The 24,000-nt window shown below is 38.6% G+C and overlaps 1 protein-coding gene across 4 annotated transcripts in view; it reads left to right on the plus strand.

The window, feature by feature from the left end:
- The window catches only part of si:ch211-241e1.3 (laminin subunit alpha-3), a 100,364-nt gene that overhangs the window by 23,551 nt on the left and 52,813 nt on the right, over positions 1–24,000 (plus strand). For 2 of the 4 annotated variants that reach the window (XM_047821172.1, XM_047821199.1), the window contains exons 6-24: positions 408–505; positions 1,123–1,238; positions 3,020–3,138; positions 3,233–3,323; positions 5,374–5,505; positions 6,231–6,284; positions 6,455–6,493; positions 8,056–8,190; positions 9,522–9,656; positions 9,755–9,892; positions 10,212–10,270; positions 10,535–10,634; positions 15,825–15,877; positions 16,288–16,393; positions 17,863–17,962; positions 18,252–18,408; positions 19,490–19,631; positions 23,121–23,263; positions 23,845–23,939. In XM_047821172.1, the coding sequence (XP_047677128.1) occupies positions 408–505; positions 1,123–1,238; positions 3,020–3,138; positions 3,233–3,323; positions 5,374–5,505; positions 6,231–6,284; positions 6,455–6,493; positions 8,056–8,190; positions 9,522–9,656; positions 9,755–9,892; positions 10,212–10,270; positions 10,535–10,634; positions 15,825–15,877; positions 16,288–16,393; positions 17,863–17,962; positions 18,252–18,408; positions 19,490–19,631; positions 23,121–23,263; positions 23,845–23,939 (2,012 nt within the window). Of the gene's footprint in view, positions 1–407; positions 506–1,122; positions 1,239–3,019; positions 3,139–3,232; positions 3,324–5,373; positions 5,506–6,230; positions 6,285–6,454; positions 6,494–8,055; positions 8,191–9,521; positions 9,657–9,754; positions 9,893–10,211; positions 10,271–10,534; positions 10,635–15,824; positions 15,878–16,287; positions 16,394–17,862; positions 17,963–18,251; positions 18,409–19,489; positions 19,632–20,384; positions 20,518–23,120; positions 23,264–23,844; positions 23,940–24,000 lie in introns of all 4 variants that reach the window. The other 2 variants (XM_047821181.1, XM_047821189.1) reach the window with 2 other exon arrangements.

The following is a 24,000-nucleotide window of genomic DNA, read 5'->3' on the forward strand; positions in this document are numbered from 1 at the left end:
ACACACACACACACACACACACACACACACACACACACACACACACACACACAATCTCTCTCTCTCTCTCTCTCTCTCTCTCTCTCTCTCTCTTTCACTCTCTCTCTCTCTCACACACACACACACACACACACACACACACACACACACGCACACACACACACACACACACACAAACACACACACAATCAGGTTACTATGAGATATCCATTATCATATATCCAAAGCTGCCCTGTGGGGAAAAAGGCCATATTTTCTGGTTCATTCTACTTCATAAAAAAGCCTCTGTTGCAATTACATTAACACCAAAATATCCAATTGAGGATTGAGCTTAGCATGTTTGCCTCCAGGGTTGTTGGTTTGATTTCTGCCTCCTCTGTGTGTATATCTTTCTCTCTCTCTCTCAGTACTATTACAGCATTAAAGACATCAGTGTCGGAGGGCGGTGTGTGTGTCATGGCCATGCCCATTCTTGCGGAGCACGAGTGCCAGGTCGGCAAGATCAGTAAGTAACTACGTCCTCCTGAACATGTCCATGCCTGAATAACATCTGGACCATGTGTGGCTTACAGAACAGATCATTTTCTACCATACGGTGCACTTTTTTTTCTTTCCTTTTTTGTTTTTTTAAAAATACATCATCAGGTCGATTACAGTATAATAAATCAGTCAGGCAGAGATAACATTGGTGACATATTTTATTTCCAAGCGTTGACTATTAGTCGATAATTCTTGAAAAAAAAAAAATAATAAAGTTTTCCAGATGTTGCCATCAGGCAACAATGACCTTCAGTATGAATAAGTGAATAATACTTTTGGGTTTTAAAGGGTTAATAGAGCATGACTAGGTGCAGGAGAGGGTATTTGTAAAGGAATCCGTATGAAGATTGCCTTCTGGATATGAAAATAAGAATCTGAGTCTTTGGTGTTTTGGGGATTTTAGACAAAACCGAATTCCAGTCTGAAAAAATATAGTAAATAAAGCTCTGGCACGCTGATTCTGCGTTTTATGTTTTTAGACATGGAAGGAAAAAATGAAAGTATGTCAAATGTTCTGGGGATTTGGTACAGACTTGCATGATTAAACATCACGCTGAATTCTAACGTCTTGTTTCTATTCAGACTGCAGTGCGAGTGTCAGCACAACACCTGCGGTGAGTCATGTGACCGCTGTTGCCCTGGATACCATCAGAAGGCCTGGCGTGCAGCGACGACGGACGGTCCCAACGAGTGTGAACGTAAGTTTGGGTTTCAACCGCTGAGGGGATTTAATATTAAACCGGTGTGGGCAAGTAGCGTTTCTACCTCAGACCTCCAGGGAGATGCTGTTAAAATAATTAGGAAAAATATTTAACTCTGGGTCAGTTTTTAATCACAGCACCATGTGTTGATTATTTTTCTAGAACTGCAGGCGTTTGATTATACTTTGCAATTTTTTAAGTGAGACAAAATGCCTAATTACTTATTTTAATGAGCCTTACTGATATAAATGACCAGACGTGGGTGTGTGTGTGTCTGGGTGTGTGTGTATGTGTGTCTGGGTGTGTGTGTGTGTGTGTGTGTGTGTGTGTGTGTGTGTGTGTGTGTGTGTGTGTCTGGGGGTGGGGGTGTAGGATGGAATTATGCTGGGTTTTTCTTCCCCTAAGCAGTGTTACTCAGACACATTGTTTACGCCGGACTAGTGCAAGAAACCACAGGCCCGTTTTGGCAAACTGTATCATCAGGGTAGAAAAAAAAATCTTGAGGGAAAAACTAAGCTGAAACACAATAAATATGTTTATATTCAAATATTTGTGATGTGTTTAGTGACTCTGCTGCTAATTTGACGGTCGTTGCCATATTTACATTATTTCTGTGAGAAACTAGAGGCTACGATTCTCTCTAAAGGCAAAGTTGGATGTTGTTGTTGTTAGCGCAGGTAAACGTGAGCTAATCTCACACTTGGCTAACGGCTAAGAGATAACACATAGCTTATTTTACATTGGCAGTTTCATACAAATTGACTTAATTTACTATAAAAGTCTGTATAGCAAAATTACAAAAACTATCTGTACTTCCCAGGCTGCTATACTGTACGTATGTTTGAAACATAGATTCACAATACGTAGATTCCATTAAAATTGCATGGACGTTGTAACCAGGGTCTATTTATTTATTAGCCTCTTGTTCTGTCTGGAAATTCTGAGTATTTTAATGGACAAAATAACCTGGCCTCATTGAATACATTTTGCAGATTTTAAGAACAACAAACTCAAATTCCTCACAACCCGGATTCCTCACATTAGATTAGTCAAAAGTGAAGAGGAACAAAACTTAGCTTTGGCTGAAATATATATATATAGATAGATAGATAGATAGATAGATAGATAGATAGATAGATAGATAGATAGATAGATAGATAGATAGATAGATAGATATTAATGTATGGATCTTTATGTGTGGATCTTTATGTACTGTATATATCTTTAGTTATGGATCCTATCTTAAAGTACGGATCTTTAAGTATGGATCTTTAATCGTGGATCTTTAAGTATGGATCTTCATGTATATATCTTTTGTTATGGATCTTTATGAATCTATCTTAAAGTGTGGATCCTTAAGTATGGCTCTTTAAACATGGATCTTTATGTGAGGATCTTTGTGTGGATCTTTATGTGAGGATCTTTGTGTGGATCTTTATGCGAGGATCTTTAAGTGTGGATCTTTATTCATGGAGATTTATGTATGGATCTTTATGTATGGATCCTGAAGTATGGCTTTCTCCCTAATGGCAGTATCACTTAAGTGTAATGCTTAAGTCTATTTTTTCTTATCATTTACATTGCTTCATGGAGCATGAAGTGTAAATTTGAATGTTGAAACCAGATGTGTTCAGTTGGATCAGAGATCCAGAATCCAGGTGTGATCCTCATTATAAACATATGATTTTAGTAGCAAACAGTTTGCCTCGATGTCTGATCCTTTAGGCGTATTTGTGGATGTATGTGTGAGCATGCTTCTTTCTTTTTTCACCCTGTAGCTTGCCAATGCCATTTGCATGCCACTGACTGTTATTATGATGCTGAGGTGGAGCGCAGGAGAGCAAGTTTGAACATACACGGCAGGTATGATGGTGGAGGCGTGTGCCTTAACTGCCAGGTAGGAATCCTGAGGTCCTCAAAAAAAAAAAAGAAGAAGAAGTATGTTTATGTATTACAGATCCTGTTAAATCTTAAGTATCATGTGTGTTCAGCATAACACAGCCGGGGTGAATTGTGAAGTGTGTGCTGAGGGCTACTACAGGCCGCATGGCGTTCCTCGAGAGTCTTCTACAGGCTGTATACGTACGTATCACTCTGGAATCCACTGTTCCACTATCAATGCACTTTATAAATCCTTCATAGATACGGTAGCTCTCAGCATAATGCTTCCACCACCATGCTTCAATTTTCCAAATACAGTGATCCCTTGTTTATCGCGGTTAATGGGGACCGAAACCCCTCGCGAAAGGTGAAAATCCGCGAACTAGGATTGGCCCTAAGTTTGACCTTTTCACTGATGGTCATCATCTTCCTTTTCCTCTTGGGCTCACTAGAGGAATCTTTCGCAGGGGCATGGTGCTTAGGAGGCATTGTAAGGGCTTAACGAAAAGTTAATTTCGAACACAATATGCGAGACACAGTTGACAGCGTGAACGAGAGTGGCGAGATACAACAAGGGAAGAAGCTGGGAGAGGATGCGATGATGCGCAGCCAATCAGCTCACGGGATACATCCACTCGTGCTCTCATTCGTCGATCTCGTGCCGGGAACCAATCATGTGCCTTGTCTGAGTGCCCGTGGGTATGTACAAAGCCTCTGAGAGAGTTTCTCTCTTTGTCTGGCATCCTGGGAAACCGTTTTTATTTTTATTTTCCGATGAATTTTTTCTTTTTTCTTTTTTTTTGAAAAATCAGCGATGCACTGAGGCCGCGAAACTTGAACTGCGAAGTGGCGAGGGATTACTGTATTATGAGTTTGGTTGCATTTGGTTGTTCTGACAACCAGAACAGGTCAAAAAATACAATTTTTATAATCTTAGATCTGGGAACATTTTTTACACAAGAAGTTTGCAAAAGTCTTCAAAAAAATCTGCCTAATATCCTCCAAGAGACAAGACACTTTTATTGTCATTTTAAATTCAATTTATTTTCACTTCAATTTATTTGTATAGGGCTTTTAAAGATTCATGTTGTCTCAAAGCAGCTTTACTTAAGTATAGAAAGAAAATAAACAGTTTTAAGTTTGAACCATTTACAGCTGTTGCAGTACACAGTGAAATGTAACAGACAATACAAGAGTATACAGTAGTGTTCACAGTGCAGCACTGACCTTCACACAGTACTGTACAGCGCTACTGTTTTTTAGCGAGTAAAGTGCAACAGTAAAAATGCGATGGTTGTTTTGTGCTCATTAGAATATTAAGATTAAGTATACTGTAGGTAGTTCAGACAGAGGGGTTTCTTATTTTTTGGCCAGATATTAGTTGCAAACTATAATCTACAACTGATATGACAGTTTATAGAATATCGCAATATTGGCTTACATTTCTCAAGAAGCTGAAAGTCAAGAATTAATTACATTCAATGTATTAAAGATTCTGTGAGCTATATAATGTGTAAGACATTAACATTCATTTTCTACCGCTTATCCAAACTTCTCGGGTCACGGGGAGCACGGGGATCTCAGGCATCAAGGCAGGATACACCCTGGACGGAGTGCCAACCCATCGCAGGGCACACACACACTCTCATTCACTCACACACTACGGACAATTTTCCAGAGATGCCAGTCAACCTACCATGCATGTCTTTGGACCGGGGGAGGAAACCGGAGTACCCGGAGGAAACCCCCGAGGCACGGGGAGAACATGCAAACTCCACACACACAAAGCGGAGGCAGGAATCGAACCCTGACCCTGGAGGTGTGAGGCGAACGTGTTAACCACTAAGCCACCGCTTAGACTTTTGAACACTGGTACAGACTTGTGTAGCCATTTTCTCTTCTGATAATAACACTACTCTTATTTTTTACCTGTTATGTTACCCAAACAAACTCTTCATATGTACAGTAGAACCTCATAGTCAGATTGAAGCACGGTGGTGGAAGCATCATGTTGAGAGCTACTACTATGGCTTCCTTATCCTTTTTCTGACATACATTACATCACACTTCCAGACTCTGATTTTTGGTGGACTCTTTTAGACAGAGTCATGGTTGTATGACATTCTTTACATTTCTTACTAATTTTTAGGATTTTACAGAGCTGTAAAGAAAGTTCAAATTTGAGACATATTTTTTAGAACATCCCTGTCCAGAACTTTGTCCCAGTCTTGTTTTGTTGTGTCTGAGACAGCATGCAGGTGTGACAGCAGGGTAACAAGCGGCTGCGAGATGGGTTCAGGACGGTGTATATGCAAACCTCAATACAGCGGAGAACACTGCGATCGCTGCGCCAGAGGTTACCACGGATATCCAGAATGCACTCGTACGTGTTTGTTAACGAGACTTCCTAATCACTGCTGCCAAACGGCTGATTGCTTGATGTCCTGTCTTGACTCTAATCTCAACTTTGCACTACGCAATCCAGGAACGGAAACAGACCAAAAGCTCTGATTGCGGATGCTCTAAATATAACATTAGAGGAAATACATCTGTTTATAGTTGCTTTGTCGTGATCTGTAATTCAGCAGGAAGTTACAAAACCAACAGTAGCTAGCCGGCTTTGAGTGCTTCCAACTTGAGAGCTGTCTAGACTGGATGTTTAATTATTCATTTCATGCTGTCTAAAGTAAAAATGTACACTCGTTATTTAAAAGTGAGGTGTTGGTGGTTTTAGCTTACTAAAAACTTTTTACTTAAAGTCTCTAAGATCTAAGATAGACAGATCGTGACCTTTTCATGACCTTGACCACGTGTGGAGCAAATTTCAAAAATTTGTGAACAATGATAATTAAAAAAAAATTAAATTAAAATGCTTGAAGAAAATAAGTTGGATAACAAATAAAAATAATAGTAAAATTAAATAAAATTTTTGAGAGAAAAAAAATAACAATAAAGCTACATACATACAAAAACACATACTAGTGCAGAGCTGTATAGTTATATCATTAAAATATTGATTGTTTTTACGTTTCATTAATTACTCTTTTCCTTTATCAGCTGAATTGAAAAGCTCATGTGAATTAACACTGCATTTCTTTGTCCTGTAAGCATATCTAGATCACCTGATGAAGACTCCTGAACCGCCAACCGGCAATGTTATCGGCAAGTATCAGACATATTCTAATTATCTCTCCAGTGAGATTACTACATGGGGAGTTAAGAAGCTTTAAATATTAAACCTTCCCTTTTTATGAGAATTCACTGGCCATGTTTTAAATATTACACGATTTAACCAAACTGTTATTTTTAACAATACCTTTGTTTTATCACAGATTGTCCTGTGGGGTATTTTGGTGCACCCAACTGTCAACGTGAGTGTGCACAGTTTTTACCGATCAGATACACGTTCTATAAAGCCCATGTTTATTAATTATTATAACTTTATTTATTATTGTTAAGTGGATCATGAATCCATGTCAGCATTTTTATATACTGTAATCGTCAGAATAATTCTCCAATAGTGGCTTTTGGATTATTTATAATCATGCTGTAACATGATAAAAAAAAGCAACTAGATTTTTAAAGTTCGTTGCAACAACCTTTGATGTTTGCTTTGACAAAGTATTCGCAAAGGCCGGTGCTTTTTGGAGGCGAGTGGACATAAGGATCAGTGTTACTTTTGGACAGAAAGCTAGGGTGCCAAAACATTTGGAGGCAAGTGGAGCATGTGATGTCATCCGAATACTCTTGAGGAAGGTCCCCACATTGTGCTGAATGTTTTGATATACCACATGCCCATGTTGTGCTAATTTTTAATTTTCACGTGCATATTTTCGGGGCGGGGCTGCCGGACAACCAAAAGGCCAGTCGGTACACCAATTTAAAACTTTGTTCAGAGTATCACCCTAAAGGAGCTGGCCGAGTTTGGTGTAGATAGTTCGAAAGCTTGCTAAGTTATAAACCTCCAAAATTTATAATGGGAGTCTATGGGGAAAAAAGGCCAGTTTGAGACCCGGTACCGGAAGTACCGGTACTTGGATCGCTTAGAAAAGTAATAGCATAAAATGTCAGACCAGGGTCTACAACATATCCGAATTTGGTGCATGTGGCTCGAAAGCCCTAGGAGGAGTTACTCTTGATAAATTTTTGTCTAAGCTTAAATAGGAAAACATAATACATCTACAAAGCAACATAAATATTAGAGTATATAAAATGCTCACGATATAATCATAATCCACTTCTTTGATCATCTCTTTCTGCCTGTTGTCTTCATGTTGTCTTTCTTTGTTACTCATACAAAGTGTATACTTTGTGTTTAACAAATTAGGTTAAACATTAGTTGCTGCTCTGGGTTACATCCTCCAATAAAAAACCCTCTTTTTTTGCTTTTAATACAGTATAAGGAGTACAATGGCTTTGCTGTTAAAATCTGTTGGCTCTGTCACATTAATTCCCTTACCCATCAGGGATTTTCTGCTCTGCCAGACCAGTAGCTTTGGTAATTCTCGGAAATTCTCATTCCTGCAAAGTACTCAGGTCTTTTTCCCCCATCCATTGTTTTGGGCACAAACTGTGACCGAATGTTGACGACACATAGGCTCACATACTGCCTGTTATATTCCACTAACTCTGCCAAGGTTATTTCCTGTGCAGTGCCCTAAAGACAAAACCTATTGTATAAAATCTACTGAAGATCTAAAAGTAAAAGTGCACAAGAGTAGAACACAACAGTCAATCTGTCCTGTAATGTTTAACCGTTTGGTCTTAAGTCGTGATTTCAACATGATTTCGATCCTGTGGTTGGTGAAAATCTCGGTTTAACGTTTCTATAAAACAATAGGTCATACATGATAATATACAACTGTTGATATAATGATGATAATGACTTTTTACTACACTGAAAAGATAAAAACACTAGTGTTGTTCTTTGCAGAATGTTTATGTGAGCAAGCTGGGACAGTTCTAGGGATCTGCAGTGCGTCTGGGAGCTGTTTATGCCGTCCTGAGGTTACAGGCCAGAGATGTGATCGCTGTCGTCCAGGCCATCACTCCTTCCCATACTGCTATTGTGAGCGTTCAGACTTTATAAACATGACCAACTAGCTTACAGCTCACTCACTGCTGCAGTGTAAAACCTAATGAACCGATCGATAAATCAAAAATTGGCAAAAAATGAACTCTGGGTATTATGGACACTAATGTTCTAAATCAAATGAATGGCTTAAAGTATATCTCATTTCATGCTTTTGTAATTTAGATACAATAATTGTATAAACTAAATACACTAGACGGACTAAAAAGTAAAAAAAAAAGTACACAAAAAATTAACACTCCTTCCCTTTAATTCCCTTTCCTTTCCTTTCCTTTCCTTTCCTTTCCTTTCCTTTCCTTTCCTTTCCCTAATCTAACCTACCTTACCCTTTCCTACCCTAATCTACTGTACCTTTACTTCCCTTTCCTTTCCCTTCCCTATCTTACCTTACCTTACCTTACTGTACCCTACCCTAACTTTCCTTACCCTACCTTATTCTACCTTACCCTACTGTACTCTTCACTAATTTCTCCTACCTCATCTTTCCATTCCCTAACCCACCTGACCCTAACTTTCCTTATCCTATCCTAGCTTACATTATACATACAGTATACATACCTTATCCTACCCTAGCTTATCTTACCTTACCTTACCCTACCTTAAATTACCCTACCCTACCCCACCTTACATTACCTGACCCTACCATACCTTACCTTAACCTACCTTACCCTACTCTTATCTAATTTCTCCTACCCTACCTTACCTTTTCTTTCCATTCCCTAACCCACCTGACTCTAACTTTCCTTACCCATCCTATCCTATCCTAGCTTGCCTTGCATATACAGTACATACCTTATCCTACCCTAGCTTATATAACCTTACATTACCCTACCTTAAATTACCCTACCGTACACCACCTTACCTTATACCCTACCCCACTTCACCTTACATTACCCTACCTTAAATTACCCTACCGTATCCCACCTAACCTTATACCCTACCCCACTTCACCTTACCTTACCCTACCTTAAATTACCCTACCGTATCCCACCTAACCTTATACCCTACCCCACTTTACCTTACCTAAACCCACCCTACTCCACTTCACCTTACCTTACGATACGTTACCTTACCTTCTCTACACATCCCTACATTACCCTACCCAAGCCTTCTGTTCTGTCTGATTATACACCACTCCTTAGTTGAGAGAGATTTTTTGGAAGAAAAAGAAAACACAAAGTTGTATTTGTGTTCTGAGCTCCTCATATCTCAATCGTCAATTATAGAACTTTAAATAATTGAATTGGTATTGGTTAAAATAAGGGTGACAAACTGGATCAAATTGCTTACTTACTTCCTCTCCTTAGCATGCCAATGTGATGGGCCTGGGGTGGCTGATCGGTCATGTGAACCATCGGGACAGTGTCACTGTCGACCCAATTACATCGGCCGTCAGTGTGAGCAATGCACAATGGGATACTACGCGTATCCAACATGCTCCCGTACGTGTAGGACTTTTTTGATTTGTATGTAACAATTGGTTGCATTCTGTATTATGATTAGTATGTTCAATTCACTGCAAGATTTATATTCTTCCCAGCATGCCATTGTTCTCGGGAAGGCTCTATTGATGGGTCATGTGACCCAAACACGGGTCAGTGCGTGTGTAATCCTGGCGTGACGGGGAACAGATGCGACCGTTGCTTCAAACCTGACCAGACCTTTCCTGATTGCTTTGGTAATTACAAAATGACATATTTACAGCAGCATAGCTTCATCTCACGCTCGTCCTGTCGCCACTTGCACCATATGCTGTACTCGTGGAATATCCTTAGTGATGTGTTGATGGACAGAATGTGTGTCTGATGGATCCAAGTTTTTCTCTGCATGACAGCTCTGTGTCCACAGCTTCAGTGGAATGCATCTAAACACTGTAGTGTGTGTTGTCTACACTAGTGTGCAAACATGTGTTTCATTTTCTCCTTAGTCACTGTCAAACCGTGTGACGAAAGGTGTGTGTGTGTGTGTGTGTCTGTCTGTGTGTGATGATTTTTCAGATCTTGACAGTTCCTGCAATCCTGCAGGGTCGGAAACTGACACTAAGGATCCGTTAACAGTATGTCGTTCACACTCGGCTGATTTAAATTCCAGATTTCTGAGACCTCTTTTCACAAATCTTACCATCTGATTGGTCAGAAACTGTTTATTTTTCTACTGCAGCAGCTTTAACAATAGATCTTACTGTATTTCAGTGTTAGCTCATTAAATGTGTGGAATTAATGAGCGAAAAAAACACCAAAACCTAAGACTGGTTCTGAAGAGATTATAAAATGTTGCTGAAGTTGAACTATTGTATTTTTAACGGGTTGTTTGTTGCTAGGATGAGTGTATCTGCCTGCCGTACGTAAAGGGATCTGAATGTGAACGCTGCAAACCACTTTACTGGAACCTGGATCCTGAAAACCCAACTGGCTGCATTGGTGCGTCTCACTGCACACTCACTCCCTTCTTCATTCCGTTCAATTAAATTTGAATCCATATAAATCCCATTTGGTTGAAATAAATTTGATGGAATTTTTCTATTCGATTTAAATAAGTGAATCGAAATTATATTCATTATATTTGAATCAGACATATTTTACCTTTTTATAACTTAAAGTTAAATTCAATTCTTTTTTTATTTGCTTTATATATATATATATACATATACGTATATATATATATACATACATACATACATACATAAAAAATTTTTTGCTTGTTTATTTTCTTTGCTTTCATTCAAATAAATTCAATTCAATTAATTCCCATATCTTTTTTTTAATTGATTGAAACAGATTCTATTTTAGAATTAATACTCTGACATCTAAATTTGGATACAAATAAATCTATATTCTATTCGATTTGGTTGAAATGAATTGAAATTCGTTCCTTTGGCTTTTGAATGAATTCAAATCACTGACAATAAATTCTATTCCATAATTTGCCCCCATTTCAATTTCTCTTATTCAATTCTACTCCATTCATTTCAATTATGTTGGCTTCTAATAGAATAATAAAAAAAAACTCTATTCCATAAGGTTCCCTTTTCCATATGCTTTAATTTCTATTTCTATTCTATTCACTTCAATACTATTTCACTGGCATTGATTAAAAACAGCTTTCTTCCATCGGAATTGATTCAAATCCATTCTACTTTCTGAGAATTTCATTCGTTGCCTGTGTGCATGGGCTCTCCTGCCGTTTTTAAGTTCTAATATGAGATGCTTGTAGCCAAAATATTCTGCAGGTTAACGCAGTAGATGTCTCAGTAAAGGAGGTTAGAAACTGCATTATTTTAAACTTGTCATGCAGTATGGCAGCAGTGAAGTGTACGAAGTGTTTTTTTTCTAATCCCCTTCTCTCTTGCTCTCACTCAACTCTACAGTGTGTTAATGTGCCTAATGTTTCAGTATATGTACTGTATATCCAGTCTGTAGCTGAATCATCAGGAACCATGTAACTGTCATTACAGCCTTTCATCGTCCTTCAGCTGACAGGGATATGATCAAAATAAATACAGGGAAATCTGACTGATTATATTAAGGATAAGAAAGACTAGAATGAAAAGTACTTTAATAAAAGCTTTAATAAATGATATGATACCGGAGAGTCAGCTGGAGACCGTCTCAGTGTTATATTCGTTATATTGTAGATTTATATTAATTTCACAACTCTTAGTCACTGCAGCTCAGAGCAGCAGGATAAATCCTTCACACTGTTTGTCAAAGCTGATTTGGATCCAGAACTCTTAGTCGGTTATTGGATTTGGAAATATTTCCCATGGCATTACTGTCTAAGTGGTTATTAGTTTCTTCTTTTGTACAGCTTGATCAAGGTCTTGGTGCATCATTTATGTTTGTCTACTAAAATGATTGTAATGATTGTTCATCTCAAAAAAAATAATAATAATACTAAGATTAAATATTGTATTATTGTTATAACCATCATCTCTGTTTCTCATGTTTGAGGGAGTAATAACATTTTATGATGTTTCACGATTCAACAGTATTCACCGGTTTCAAGGAATCCCCATGAAAGCATTACAGTACAATGAACTCAAGTCACATGACTCAGAAACAATTTAAGGCTGTAATTGTGTCCCACATAGAGAGTGTCAGAAAACGTGGGTGGCTTCATAAAGAGATCAAAATACCCAAATGCGAGGATAGCCAAAAACACGATTTATTAAACATAATACAGTATAACACAAAAACCGGAAAACACACTGGGGAAAAGAAAAGAAAAATGAAACTCAAGACTAACCGAACAGAGACCGTGAAGACAACACAAAGACAAGGCCGGAATACTGTAAATAGGGAGATAAGTAGACACATGAGGAAGAAGTCTGATGAGTCAGGAAGGAATTAGACAAGGGCACGGAGGACACGTGAACACGAAACGTAAACAAAAAGCACATGGCATCAGCAAAAAGGCTAGATCCAGACAGACAGACAGACAAACAGACAGATAGAGAGAAAAAATTAAGGAAAATAATTGTGAGGAACATAGAAGAGAGAGAGAAAGGGAGAAACATAGAAGAGAGAGAAGGAATGGAGAGAGAAGAAAGGAAGAAGGAAAGAAAAAGTGTGGAAGAAAGGAAAGGAGAGAGACAGAGTTGGGGAAGAAAGACAGAAATAAAGAAAGAGTGGAAAGAAAGAAAGGAAGGAATAAATTCTAGAAAGATGCAAACCTGAAAGGACAGACAGACAGACAGACAGACAGACAGACAGACAGACAGACAGACAGACAGACAGACAGATAGATAGATAGATAGATAGATAGATAGATAGATAGATAGATAGATAGATAGATAGATAGATAGATAGATAGATAGATGATGCATAAGTGAGACATCAGGGGTTTATGAATTGAATTGAATTGTTTATGGGGAAGAAACTGGCCCTGAACCTGCTGGTGCTGAAGGTCCTGTATCTCTTCCTGGATATAAGTAGGTTGAACAGGTTGTGATTACGGTTTAAGGAGTCTGTGAGGATATTGTGTGCTCTGTGCAGCCATTAACTGTGTTGAATAGACTCGATGGCAGGAACTCGTATGGCAGTAAAGCATTGGTCGTTTTCACCAGTCTTTGCAGTGATTTCTCGTCACACACTATCGAGTTGACGTAGCACACTGTGATATATAGAGCAGATGTACTTTACCTTCTGTATAAAATTTCCAAGAGTCGTTTCATATCAAAGGGAACACTAACTTTTTTTTATTTAGTACTAACCGACCTTATGCCGTTTCCCCAGTCGACGCCAAACGACATCAGATGTCAAACGTCTCATCGAGCATATGGTAGCCCCGCCCCTTTTCAAATACATAAGCCAGACAGAGAGTGTTGTCAGAAGTGAATAAATAAGTACATTTATCTGGGTACCTGAAGTGTTCTACTCACAATATTTATAAAACAATGCCATAGAACAGCGTATAACTGTGCTTTGTCCAAATATTGTGTCAGTATTTACGCAGGGAAAGTGATATCTATACAGAGATTGGTTAAGAACCTGCTTAGGCCAGAACAGTCCAAATGAAAACACATGATGACTTAATGACTTTTATTTTAAGCTAATATTTAATAATTACTTAAAATTATTTAATTTTCGAGATACGACCGGGTCTCCTCTGATGTCCTCAATGTGAAACACCATACACCATCCCCTTATTCCTTCTCTCACCTGCTTAGTATTGACACAGTACCACATTGTGCAATATTAATACAGTATATTTTATGGCTTGTGGAGCTGGAGTATGTCTGAGAGCCTGAATATTAGCCTGATCTGTAGCTCTTTCCTGTTTCATTTCTGCTTCTCTCTCTCTCTCTCTCTCTCTCTCTCTCTCTCTCTCTCTCTCTCTCTCTCTCTCTCTCTCTCTCTCTCTCTCTCTCTCGCACCCATTCCCTTTTTTAGGTTTGAATAGATGCAGGTAATCAGGGCCTATTCATCCGACTCCACCTTTCTCTTTCCACCGTCCTCTTTCTTTCTTCATCGTGTTCATATACTGCTTTTTTGTTGTCGTCCACGTCCTCCTTTCTTTTCTTTTTTTTCAGGATGTTGTTTTTATTCATTCATTAGAGTAATAGGATTTTTCTGATCTGCTGACATACAGAAAGTGAAAAGAGCTGAGAAAAGAAGGTCCTTTTGTACTATTATGTTCATTTATACATGATGGTACTGTAATGACTCTTATATAAGTGAGAAGCTAAACCTAATACACGATCCAAATGGGTTCTGGACATTATTATCTATGTGGATGCTAGAAAAAATAATGAAGCATCTGGAAATACCTAGAATAATTATTATAAAAAAAATAACCAAATATCAACACAATCACCAGAAATAACACCTGATCACATCATGATTTTTGAGGGCTCTCAAGTTTTGAAGACAGGCAAGCGTGACACCCCCCAACACTCACACCAAAAAAAACAATAATCGGGGAGTTGTTTTGTTTGGTAAGGATCACTGACCGCAATTTAACCAAATACAAAGTTTTTGTTTAATTTCCATTTATTCATTTGTGTGTTTGTGTGTGTGTGTGTGAGAGAGAGAGAGAGAGAGAGAGAGAGAGAGAGAGAGAGAGAGAGAGAGAGAGAGAGAGATTATGACTGGTGTTTATTGTAAGTGTTTGTTGCCTTTTTGGACTCCTTTAATGTTTGTAATGTTGCTCCCATTTAAAACAGTTCGGCTCAAGTCCAGCCATTTTTAGGGTCATGATTGAGGACAATGTCCTGTCCAGAGACAAGCTGTTTAGTGTTAAGGTTTTGTTCTAACCGCCCATCGAAAATACCCTCTCTAATGAATATGTTTTTTCAATTGTTGTGTTAAATTTTACCCAGATAGTGCTATTTTCTGATTGGCTATTGTGTAGCCTCTTTTTTTTTTTGGTTGGCTGATAAGTGCCATGCTCGACTAAGAGCTCCAGGGGAGATTCGCTCGATTGTGCGATGGAGACAGATACATTTTGGACGCTGCAGCTTATTAAATATATGTGTGAGAAATTTTTATGTGTGAGAAATACGATGTGTGGCAGGAGAGCGTGATAAAAGACCCAAATGCGTGACTGTCACTCTCAATGCGTGACAATTGACAGCCCTGATTTTTGAAACACTATGCTAACCTTAGCTAGCTTAGCAAGTTTTACCTTACCAGCTAGTAGTAGTAATAGTGCTGGCAATGTTCACTAATAATCTATATAATATTATGCTAACTATGATATTATGTATAGCAAGTAGCTGTTTAGCTAGTTAGCCTTAAGCCAGCTAATGTATTGTGGAATGGAGAGAAAATATTTAGCAAATTTTGCTAGACATGCTAGTTTAAGTTGCTATTTGCTAGCAACTAGCAAAGTGACTAATGAGAGACTCTGTTAGATTAGCATCCAATTAATTGGGACCAAAAAAGAACTCTGTAGTACAAATGAGTCATTTCAAGGTACAGCTAGCATTTGCTAATGGATACATTTGATTTATTTCAAATTTGTGGCAACATAAGTGCTAAGATTTTAGTGTATTGTCACAGGCTTGTCATCCAGATAGGGCTGGTTAACTGAAAACAAATTAAATACTTGTAGTACTAATGACTTCATAATGTCTAGAAATGACTTAACAAAATGTTTTTTCTTTTCAGAGTGCCTGTGTGATGTTAAAGGGACTCTAAGTGGTGTGGCTGAATGTCACGAGGTGAGTGGGTTTTACTGAACCTTATAATCTTCACCCAAAGACAATGGACGTCACTAAATTCTTGGTATCCAGATCTACAGAAATAACACAAAAACAAACAAACAAACAAACAAACAAACAAACAAACAAACAAAAAAATATATGTATATAATATTATATATATATATATATATATATATAATTATTATTATATATTATATTATATAACAGTGTCAATGAAACTATATATATATATTTTTTTTTGAAGAATAAATTTAGTCTTAAATGACATTTGAATAATGTATATGAATAAATCATGAATAATGTATGAATAAATATTTAACTATATATGAGTAATTAAATACATAATGAGTAACTGATTGATTTGAACTTAAGGAAAGTGTGTGATGTGGTGTGTTTTTCTATTTCAGGAGAGCGGTGAATGCTCCTGCAAGCCCAACATTTGCAGCCACGCCTGTGATACGTGTGACGACGGCTACTTCCTGTTACAGAAGAAGAACTATTTTGGCTGCCAGGGTGAGTGAATGGAGTGGAAGGCAGTAATCAGTAATGATTAATCAACTGGGAAAAAACAAACATACACACCCTTTGGCTTTTCTCACAGTGTGTGTGTGTGTGTGTGTGTGTGTGTGTGTGTGTGTGTGTGTGTGTGTGTGTGTGTGTGTGTGTGTGTATGTGTGAGTGTATGTGAGAGTATATGTGTGTGTATGTGTGTGTGTATGTGTATGTGTGTGTGTATGTGTATGTATATGTTTTTGTATATGTGTGTGTGTGTGTGTGTGTGTGTGTATGTGTATGTAGGTGTGTATGTGTGTGTATGTGTGTGTGATACTGACCAAGTGTATCAGTCTTATACATATTTAAAAAAAGTGTGTTATTGTGATTATAATGAACTGAAGTGAACTTTATTGTCTTCTCCAGTGGACATTTTTTCTGACCTGCTGGTTAATATTTCACTTACCATAAAGATCAGTGTGTTAAATTTAAATCAGCAAATTATTTAAAAAATGTGACTGAATAACTTGTATGTATATAGTCTTACATGATAACATGACAGTGAGCAACCTTAAGCAAGGACAGCCCATAATATTACAGTCCAGGTTTGCCTGGTTTGTGTCACACTTCAGTATGAAATAGTGAGTAAACATAACATACATAATGGACAGAGTTTTTAAAAGAAAAACCGCATTGTGATTATTGTACGATTTGTGCAATAATCTAGAGGAAATTTTGACTTTCTTTCCCATTTCTCTCTCTCTCTCTCTCTCTCTCTCTCTCTCTCTCTCTCTCTCTCTCTCTCTCTCTCTCTCTCTCTCTCTCTTCAACCATTTCTTTCTTCCCTCTTCTCCCCCTTCTCTTTCTCCCATTTTTCTTCCTCACCTTGTTCCTCACATCCTTATTTTCTATCTATCTATCTATCTATCTATCTATCTATCTATCTATCTATCTATCTATCTATCTATCTATCTATCTATCTATCTATCTAAAACTAAATCTATCATCCTTATATCCTTATAAGGAATATCATTATATCCTTCTACAATTGTGTTCTTTCTTTCTTTCTTTCTTTCTTTCTTTCTTTCTTTCTTTCTTTCTTTCTTTCTTTCTTTCTTTCTTTCTTTCTATGAAAGCATTCTACTCAGGCTTTGGCTGTGACGTGTGTTGTCATGACATCACACAGCACGCCGGTATAAATAAAAGAAGTAAAAATAAGTCCAAAACCTCTTCTTCACATGACTGTTTTCTCGCGTCCCACAGTCTGAGACGCTCTGATCAACACTTTATGTTTAACACACCATAAAATTATGATGTAGGAAGGAAATAAGAAGTAATAGCTAAGTAATTAAACTTTGAGTCATGTTCCGTTTCTCTTTAACATTATGGACCCAATGTTATCTGTACTGTAGGTCTGTTCAGGGTGAGTCCATTAGTCCAAGAATGTACATGTATTAGCCACATCCTGTTTCATTTTCTGTCTCTAATAGGCTGCCGCTGTGATGTGGGCGGGGCTGTAGGACGTGGCTGTCACGAGCTAACCGGTCAGTGCCAGTGTAGGAAGCACATGTACGGGAGAACGTGCTCTGAGTAAGTGTTCCCAAAGTCTGACGCGTCTTTCAGCAGCACAATCACATTTGTTTTGATGTACAAGCAACACAAGAATAATATCACACACACACACACACACACACACACACACACACACACACACACACACACACACACACACACACACACACACACACACACACACACCTCTGTTTTAGTGTTTTATTTCCTGATAAAAAAATCCTGACTCTCTCACTCTGTGTGTGTGTGTGTGTGTGTGTGTGTGTGTGTGTGTGTGTGTGTGTGTGTGTGTGTGTGTGTGTCATAGGCCAGAGCCCAACTTCTACATTCCTGACCTCCATCATCTAAAGTTTGAGGCGGAGAATGGCATCACGCCCAATGCCCGGCCCGTGCGCTTCGGCTACGACACGAGCGAGTTCCCACAGTTCAGCTGGAGAGGCTACGCTACACTCTCACATGCACAGGTAACGACAGCAGCCGATACAGTGACATCATTTCCTCTGACTTAGATTTTATTCACAAACAAAGAGAACGATCGACTTCTTGGTCTGTCTTTTTATTATTATTATTATTATCAGTGGGGTTTATTTGTGGAAAGAGATTTTATTTGATGCAAACACAAAAATTAACTTAATGTTTTATATTCAAAACCTAGCTTGAGTATCTATCTATCTATCTATCTATCTATCTATCTATCTATCTATCTATCTATCTATCTATCTATCTATCTATCTATCTATCTATCTATCTATCTATCTATCTATCTATCTATTTCCTTTCAGCCTTACATCTTTCTATAATTTCTTCTTTCTTTTCTTTCTTTCCATTCCGTCCATTTTTATTTCCATCGTTCTTCCCCATCTCTCTCTCTCTCTCTCTCTCTCTCTCTCTCTCTCTCTCTCTCTCTCTCTTCTATTCTCCCTCCCTCTCTTTGTTCTTGCCATCCCTCTTTTCTTCTTTCTACTTACTTTTTTTTACAATTGCTCCTTTTGTTTCTCCCCTCTTTCTTACCCCCTTTCTCTCTCATCCATTTGGTCTTTCTCACTTTGTTCCTCACGTCCTTTTTCTATCTATCTATCTATCTATCTATCTATCTATCTATCTATCTATCTATCTATCTATCTATCTATCTATCTATCTATCTATCTATTTCCTTTCTTTCTTTCTTTCTTTCTTTCTTTCTTTCTTTCTTTCTTTCTTTCTTTCTTTCTTTCTTTCTTTCTTTCTTTCTTTCCTTCATGAACGCTGCCCTGCTATAAAGAAGCCTGTGCTATAAACTCTAATAAACTGAATGACTATAGAAGCTAGATACACTCTTGTTATGTACAGCGTGTATTCTGAAGTCTGGTTGATTTTATTGTATTTATTTATTTATTTATTTATTTATTTTTTCAAATCGCTGGTTATCTAACGCACTTCAACGCCTGCTTTACCGAAGGAACCTCTCACCTCTGGATCCCATCATTTTCTCTAGCAGAGCTTTGTAACCTCCTGTACTGCAGTAATGATGAAGCTTTTGAGCTCTAACCCTGTCTCTCTTCTCAGCCAGAGTTGCTGCTGTATGTTGTTGTCACTTCCCCTGGTCCCTTTACTGTAGTAATGCGCTACATGACCGCTGGCCTGCACACGGCCGTGCGCGGGAGAGTCTTACTGGTGGCGGGATCCGGCTTTTACTCTCACTGCAGCTGTAAGTGATGTGCAGACTGACCATCATCATAATCATCATCATCATCACTGTCCTGTCTTACTTTCCTCCCTCTATTTCTACTCATACGATTATTTTTTCAGTTCCTATATATTAACACTTTTTATTTTTTTTTAAATCATCAACTTATAAGACTTTTTTCAATCAGTTTAAACAAATGAATGATTTTTCTGGCTGAGAGTCTGAAGCGTTTTAGTGGTTGAAGATTCAAATTTTAGACGATTTTGAACAAGCTCTCAGAGAGCAGAAATGCCCATAGAAACAATCATAATGTAAAGCTTGTAGCTGAAAGGTTTCGATAGAAGAAGAAATCTTTGTCACACACGGACATTACGGCGCCGTCACACATCCAAGCTTGTATAAAATTTGGAGTCGGAGCACAGGGTTAATGGTTAAAGGTCAGGGCTTTGCTCAGGGGCCCGATTTTGACACTGTTGTTGTTTTTTTTAAATTGTGCCAGTGACAGCCAGGTTAAGGTACATTTAATATAGAATACACATCTGAGCTCTGACCCCATGTTTGCATGATTCTCCCTCTTTCCTGCTTCACTCTTCACACTGCTGATTTGCTTGCAGCTTGAGCTTGTTTGTCCTGCACTTCAAGGAAGGTTCACACTGAGTGGACTGTGGCTCTGACGTCCCCGCTGTGGAGCTGTAGTTCGACACTGATGTGTATAACCTGAGCTACCTCTCACAGCCAGTGTGTGTGTGTCCACGTTTCACTTTCTCCCTTCAGAGAGAAGTGTGTGTGAGTGTGCATGCCAATGAGACGCACCCTCCTCACTTCCTCATACTGCTGCGCTACGCTAACCCTAATGGAGCCCACCTGAGCGGCCGAGTCACCGTCACCCGCACCCGGGGCACGCCAGGTACTCCTCACTGTCTGACTAACTGTCTGTTTGCCTGTCTGTCTGTCTGTCTGTCTGTCTCTCTGTATACTGTATACAGCATAGATGTAACTCTGTAACCCCGTCTGTCTGTCTGTCTGTCTCTCTGTATACTGTATACAGCATAGATGTAACTCTGTAACCCTGTCTGTCTGTCTGTCTGTCTGTCTGTCTCTCTGTATACTGTATACAGCATAGATGTAACTCTGTAACCCTGTCTGTCTGTCTGTCTGTCTGTCTGTCTGTCTGCCTGTCTGTCTTTCTGTCTGTCTCCATATACAGCATAGATGTAACTCTATAACCTTGTCTGTCTGTATGTCTCTCTATCTGTGTTTCTGTCCGTCTGTCTCTCTGTCTGTCTGTCTGTCTCTTTGTGTGTCTGTTTATCTGTATAGTGTATACATCATAGATGTAACTCTGTAACCCTGTCTGTCTTTCTGTCTGTCTCCATATACAGAATAGATGTAGCTTTATAACCTTGTCTGCCTGTCTGTCTGCCTGTATGTCTTTCTGTCTGTCTCCATATACAGCATAGATGTAGCTCTATAACCTTGTCTGTCTGTATGTCTCTCTATCTGTGTTTCTGTCCGTCTGTCTGTCTGTCTGTCTCCAGATACAGTATAAATGTAACTCTATAACCTTGTCTATATGTTTGTCTGTATATAGTCTGTATCCTTGTCTGTCTGTCTATCTATTTGTCTCTCTCTCTGTCTTTCTGTGAATCTCACGGTCTGTCTGTCTGCATGTCTGTCTATACAGTGTAGATGTTATTCTGTATCCGTGTCTGTCTGTTTGTGATTCTGTGAGTCTGTCTGTCTGTCTGTCTGTCTGTCTGTCTGTTGTCTGTTTATCTGACTGTCTATATACTACGGTAGCCGAGAAGTGCAAAACACATTAACAAATCCGAAAACACAAGTCAGACAACCCGGAAACTGTACAGTAGGTATCGTTTTTGAATGGAAACTTATCGATCATCGGACAAGACACCTGTCATTCAAGATATACAGATATGGAATCTTATGTGTAATGTGTAAAGTTCTCTGTTTAAATATAAGAAAATAACAAAATTAATCCACAGTAATCCATTCCATCCGTCCATTCCAACTTTTACCTGCGGCAGACTGTTGAACTTCATGTATATTTTGAGTGACAGGTGTCTTGTCCAATGATCGGTACGTGTTCCAATCACAAACTATACCGACCTCTACCGGATTTTCTGACTTGTCGTGTTTTCGGGTTTGTTAATGTGTTTCGTGCAACGATTCAGACAACTCGGAAAAGGTAGGTATAGTTTGTGAAAGGAAACTTACCGATTATTGTACAAGAGACCTGTCATTCAAGATATACAGGTGAATGACAGGTGTCTCGTCCGACGATCGGTAAGTTTTCATTCGCAAACTACTGTATACCTACCTTTTCCGGGTTGTCTGACTTGTCATTGTGTTTTCCGGTTTGTTAATTTGTTTTCGGATTTGTTAATGTGTTTTGCACTTCTCGGCCACCGTAATATACATCATGTACACGTTTGTGGCCCACAACAAATTTGCTCATCCGGTCACAGAATGGTTATTTAAGCACAAATTATTATGAACATTGTTAATAAAAGCAAAGAATGAAGGTGTATGTTCTTTTCCCAGTGACTGAGATATTACATCTCTACAGTACATCCTTGTCTTTTATATACTGTATCCATTCACTGTCTAATTATATTAATGTTCATCTGAACCTCCTGGGATTTTCACACATAATAATGTCTAGAGTTATGTACAGAGATAAAGTGTGTGTGTGTGTCTGTGTGTGTGTGTGTGTGTGTGTGTGTGTGTTTCTTTCCCTTCCACATATAAAACTGATTTCATGTGTTATTAACACAGCACTTAACACACAGCAGTCCAAACAGCACAATCTTCTGCATTCCAAGGGAGGATTCATACACAACAAGCGACTTGCCTTTGTGTGTGTGTGTGTGTGTGTGTGTGTGTGTGTGTGTGTGTGTGTGTGTGAGAGTGTGTGTGTGTTCGTGTGCGTGTGTGTGTGTGTTCGTGTGTGTTGTGTGTGTGATAGATAGATAGATAGATAGATAGATAGATAGATAGATAGATAGATAGATAGATAGATAGATAGATTAATTGATTAATTGATTGATTGATTGATTGATTGATTGGTTGTTCTTTGTGATTAATTACCTTGCCCTAAGTCCCCTGGGATAAATTCTAGGTTCTCTGTGACCCTTTGTAGGATAAGAGATACAGAAGATGGATGGATGGATGGATGGATGGATGGATGTGTGGGTGGGTGCTTGCATGGACGGGTGGGTGGTTATTTTAGATGTGGATGGATAGGGCTTTGTGGGTGCATGGATGGATGGGTGAATGGATGATTGGAAAGATGGATGGGAGGGTGGATGGGTGGGTGGAAGGATGAGTGGATGGATGGAATGGATGGATAGGTAGATGAATTGCATGGGTGGATAGAGATGGATGGAGTAATATATACAGAGTCCAGGACAGAACATGTTCAAACACTCCTACTCCTTAATCCTGTATAAACCTTCTATACCGTATTGATTGTTCTTTATCCTTCTCCAGGGTCTGGAGAGAGTAAAGAGGTGTTGTTTCCTCCCAGCCGCTCTCCCGCCTTCCTGACCGTCCCTGGAGACGGATTTGCCCAGCCTTTCACTCTCAGTACAGGAAAATGGATTGTGTGTGTGCAGGCCGAGGGAATCCTGCTGGTTAGTTTCCGTTTTTGAATTGAGTGAAAAGTGATACCCGTGATATGAATCGGCTTTCCTTTAGAGAAACATAGTAGCATACAGTTCGATCAGCGTTGATTCATATGGCGAATAAAATTACTCTGATTTATTGTCTTGATTCAGTGTCCGATTCAGATTTTTGGGTGAAACTTGTCCTGTGTCATAATCACAACATGCTTCACTGGTTAGGGTTTAGAAGATAATTCCTGCTTACTATTTCACTCACACATCCAAGTAGTTGCTTGAAAAAAAATGATTCGTTTTTTTTTTTTTTTTTTTGGAAAAACAAAAAAAACTCTAGCGAGTCAAACATTTTTGGCCCCAAACGATCCGCCAATTGACCTCATTACAATTTGCTAGAACAGAAATAACTCAACTAAATCATCTAAACTACAGTAGATCAACTTTCCGACTCTCTCACATTCTCCCCCTTTTTTTTTTTTTTAGATCAGTAGTTTTGATTTTTTTTTTTTGTTACTTACAATCGAATTTAAATCGAATTGAATTCTGAATTGAAATCATGTTAAACAAACACAGTTAAAGTGCGTGTTGTGTTTCAGGACTACTTGGTGCTGCTTCCTAGTGCGTACTATGAAGCTAAGATTCTGCAGCAGGAGATCACCGAGCCGTGTAGCTACCGGCTCCGAGACGGCAAGTACGTTCGAAATCAGCCCATTTTTCTCTCTACGTCAAAGGCAATAAAGTACCTTTAGATT

This window comes from Tachysurus fulvidraco, chromosome 1 (assembly GCF_022655615.1).
Source record: "Tachysurus fulvidraco isolate hzauxx_2018 chromosome 1, HZAU_PFXX_2.0, whole genome shotgun sequence".
NCBI classification, from domain to species: Eukaryota; Metazoa; Chordata; class Actinopteri; order Siluriformes; family Bagridae; genus Tachysurus; species Tachysurus fulvidraco.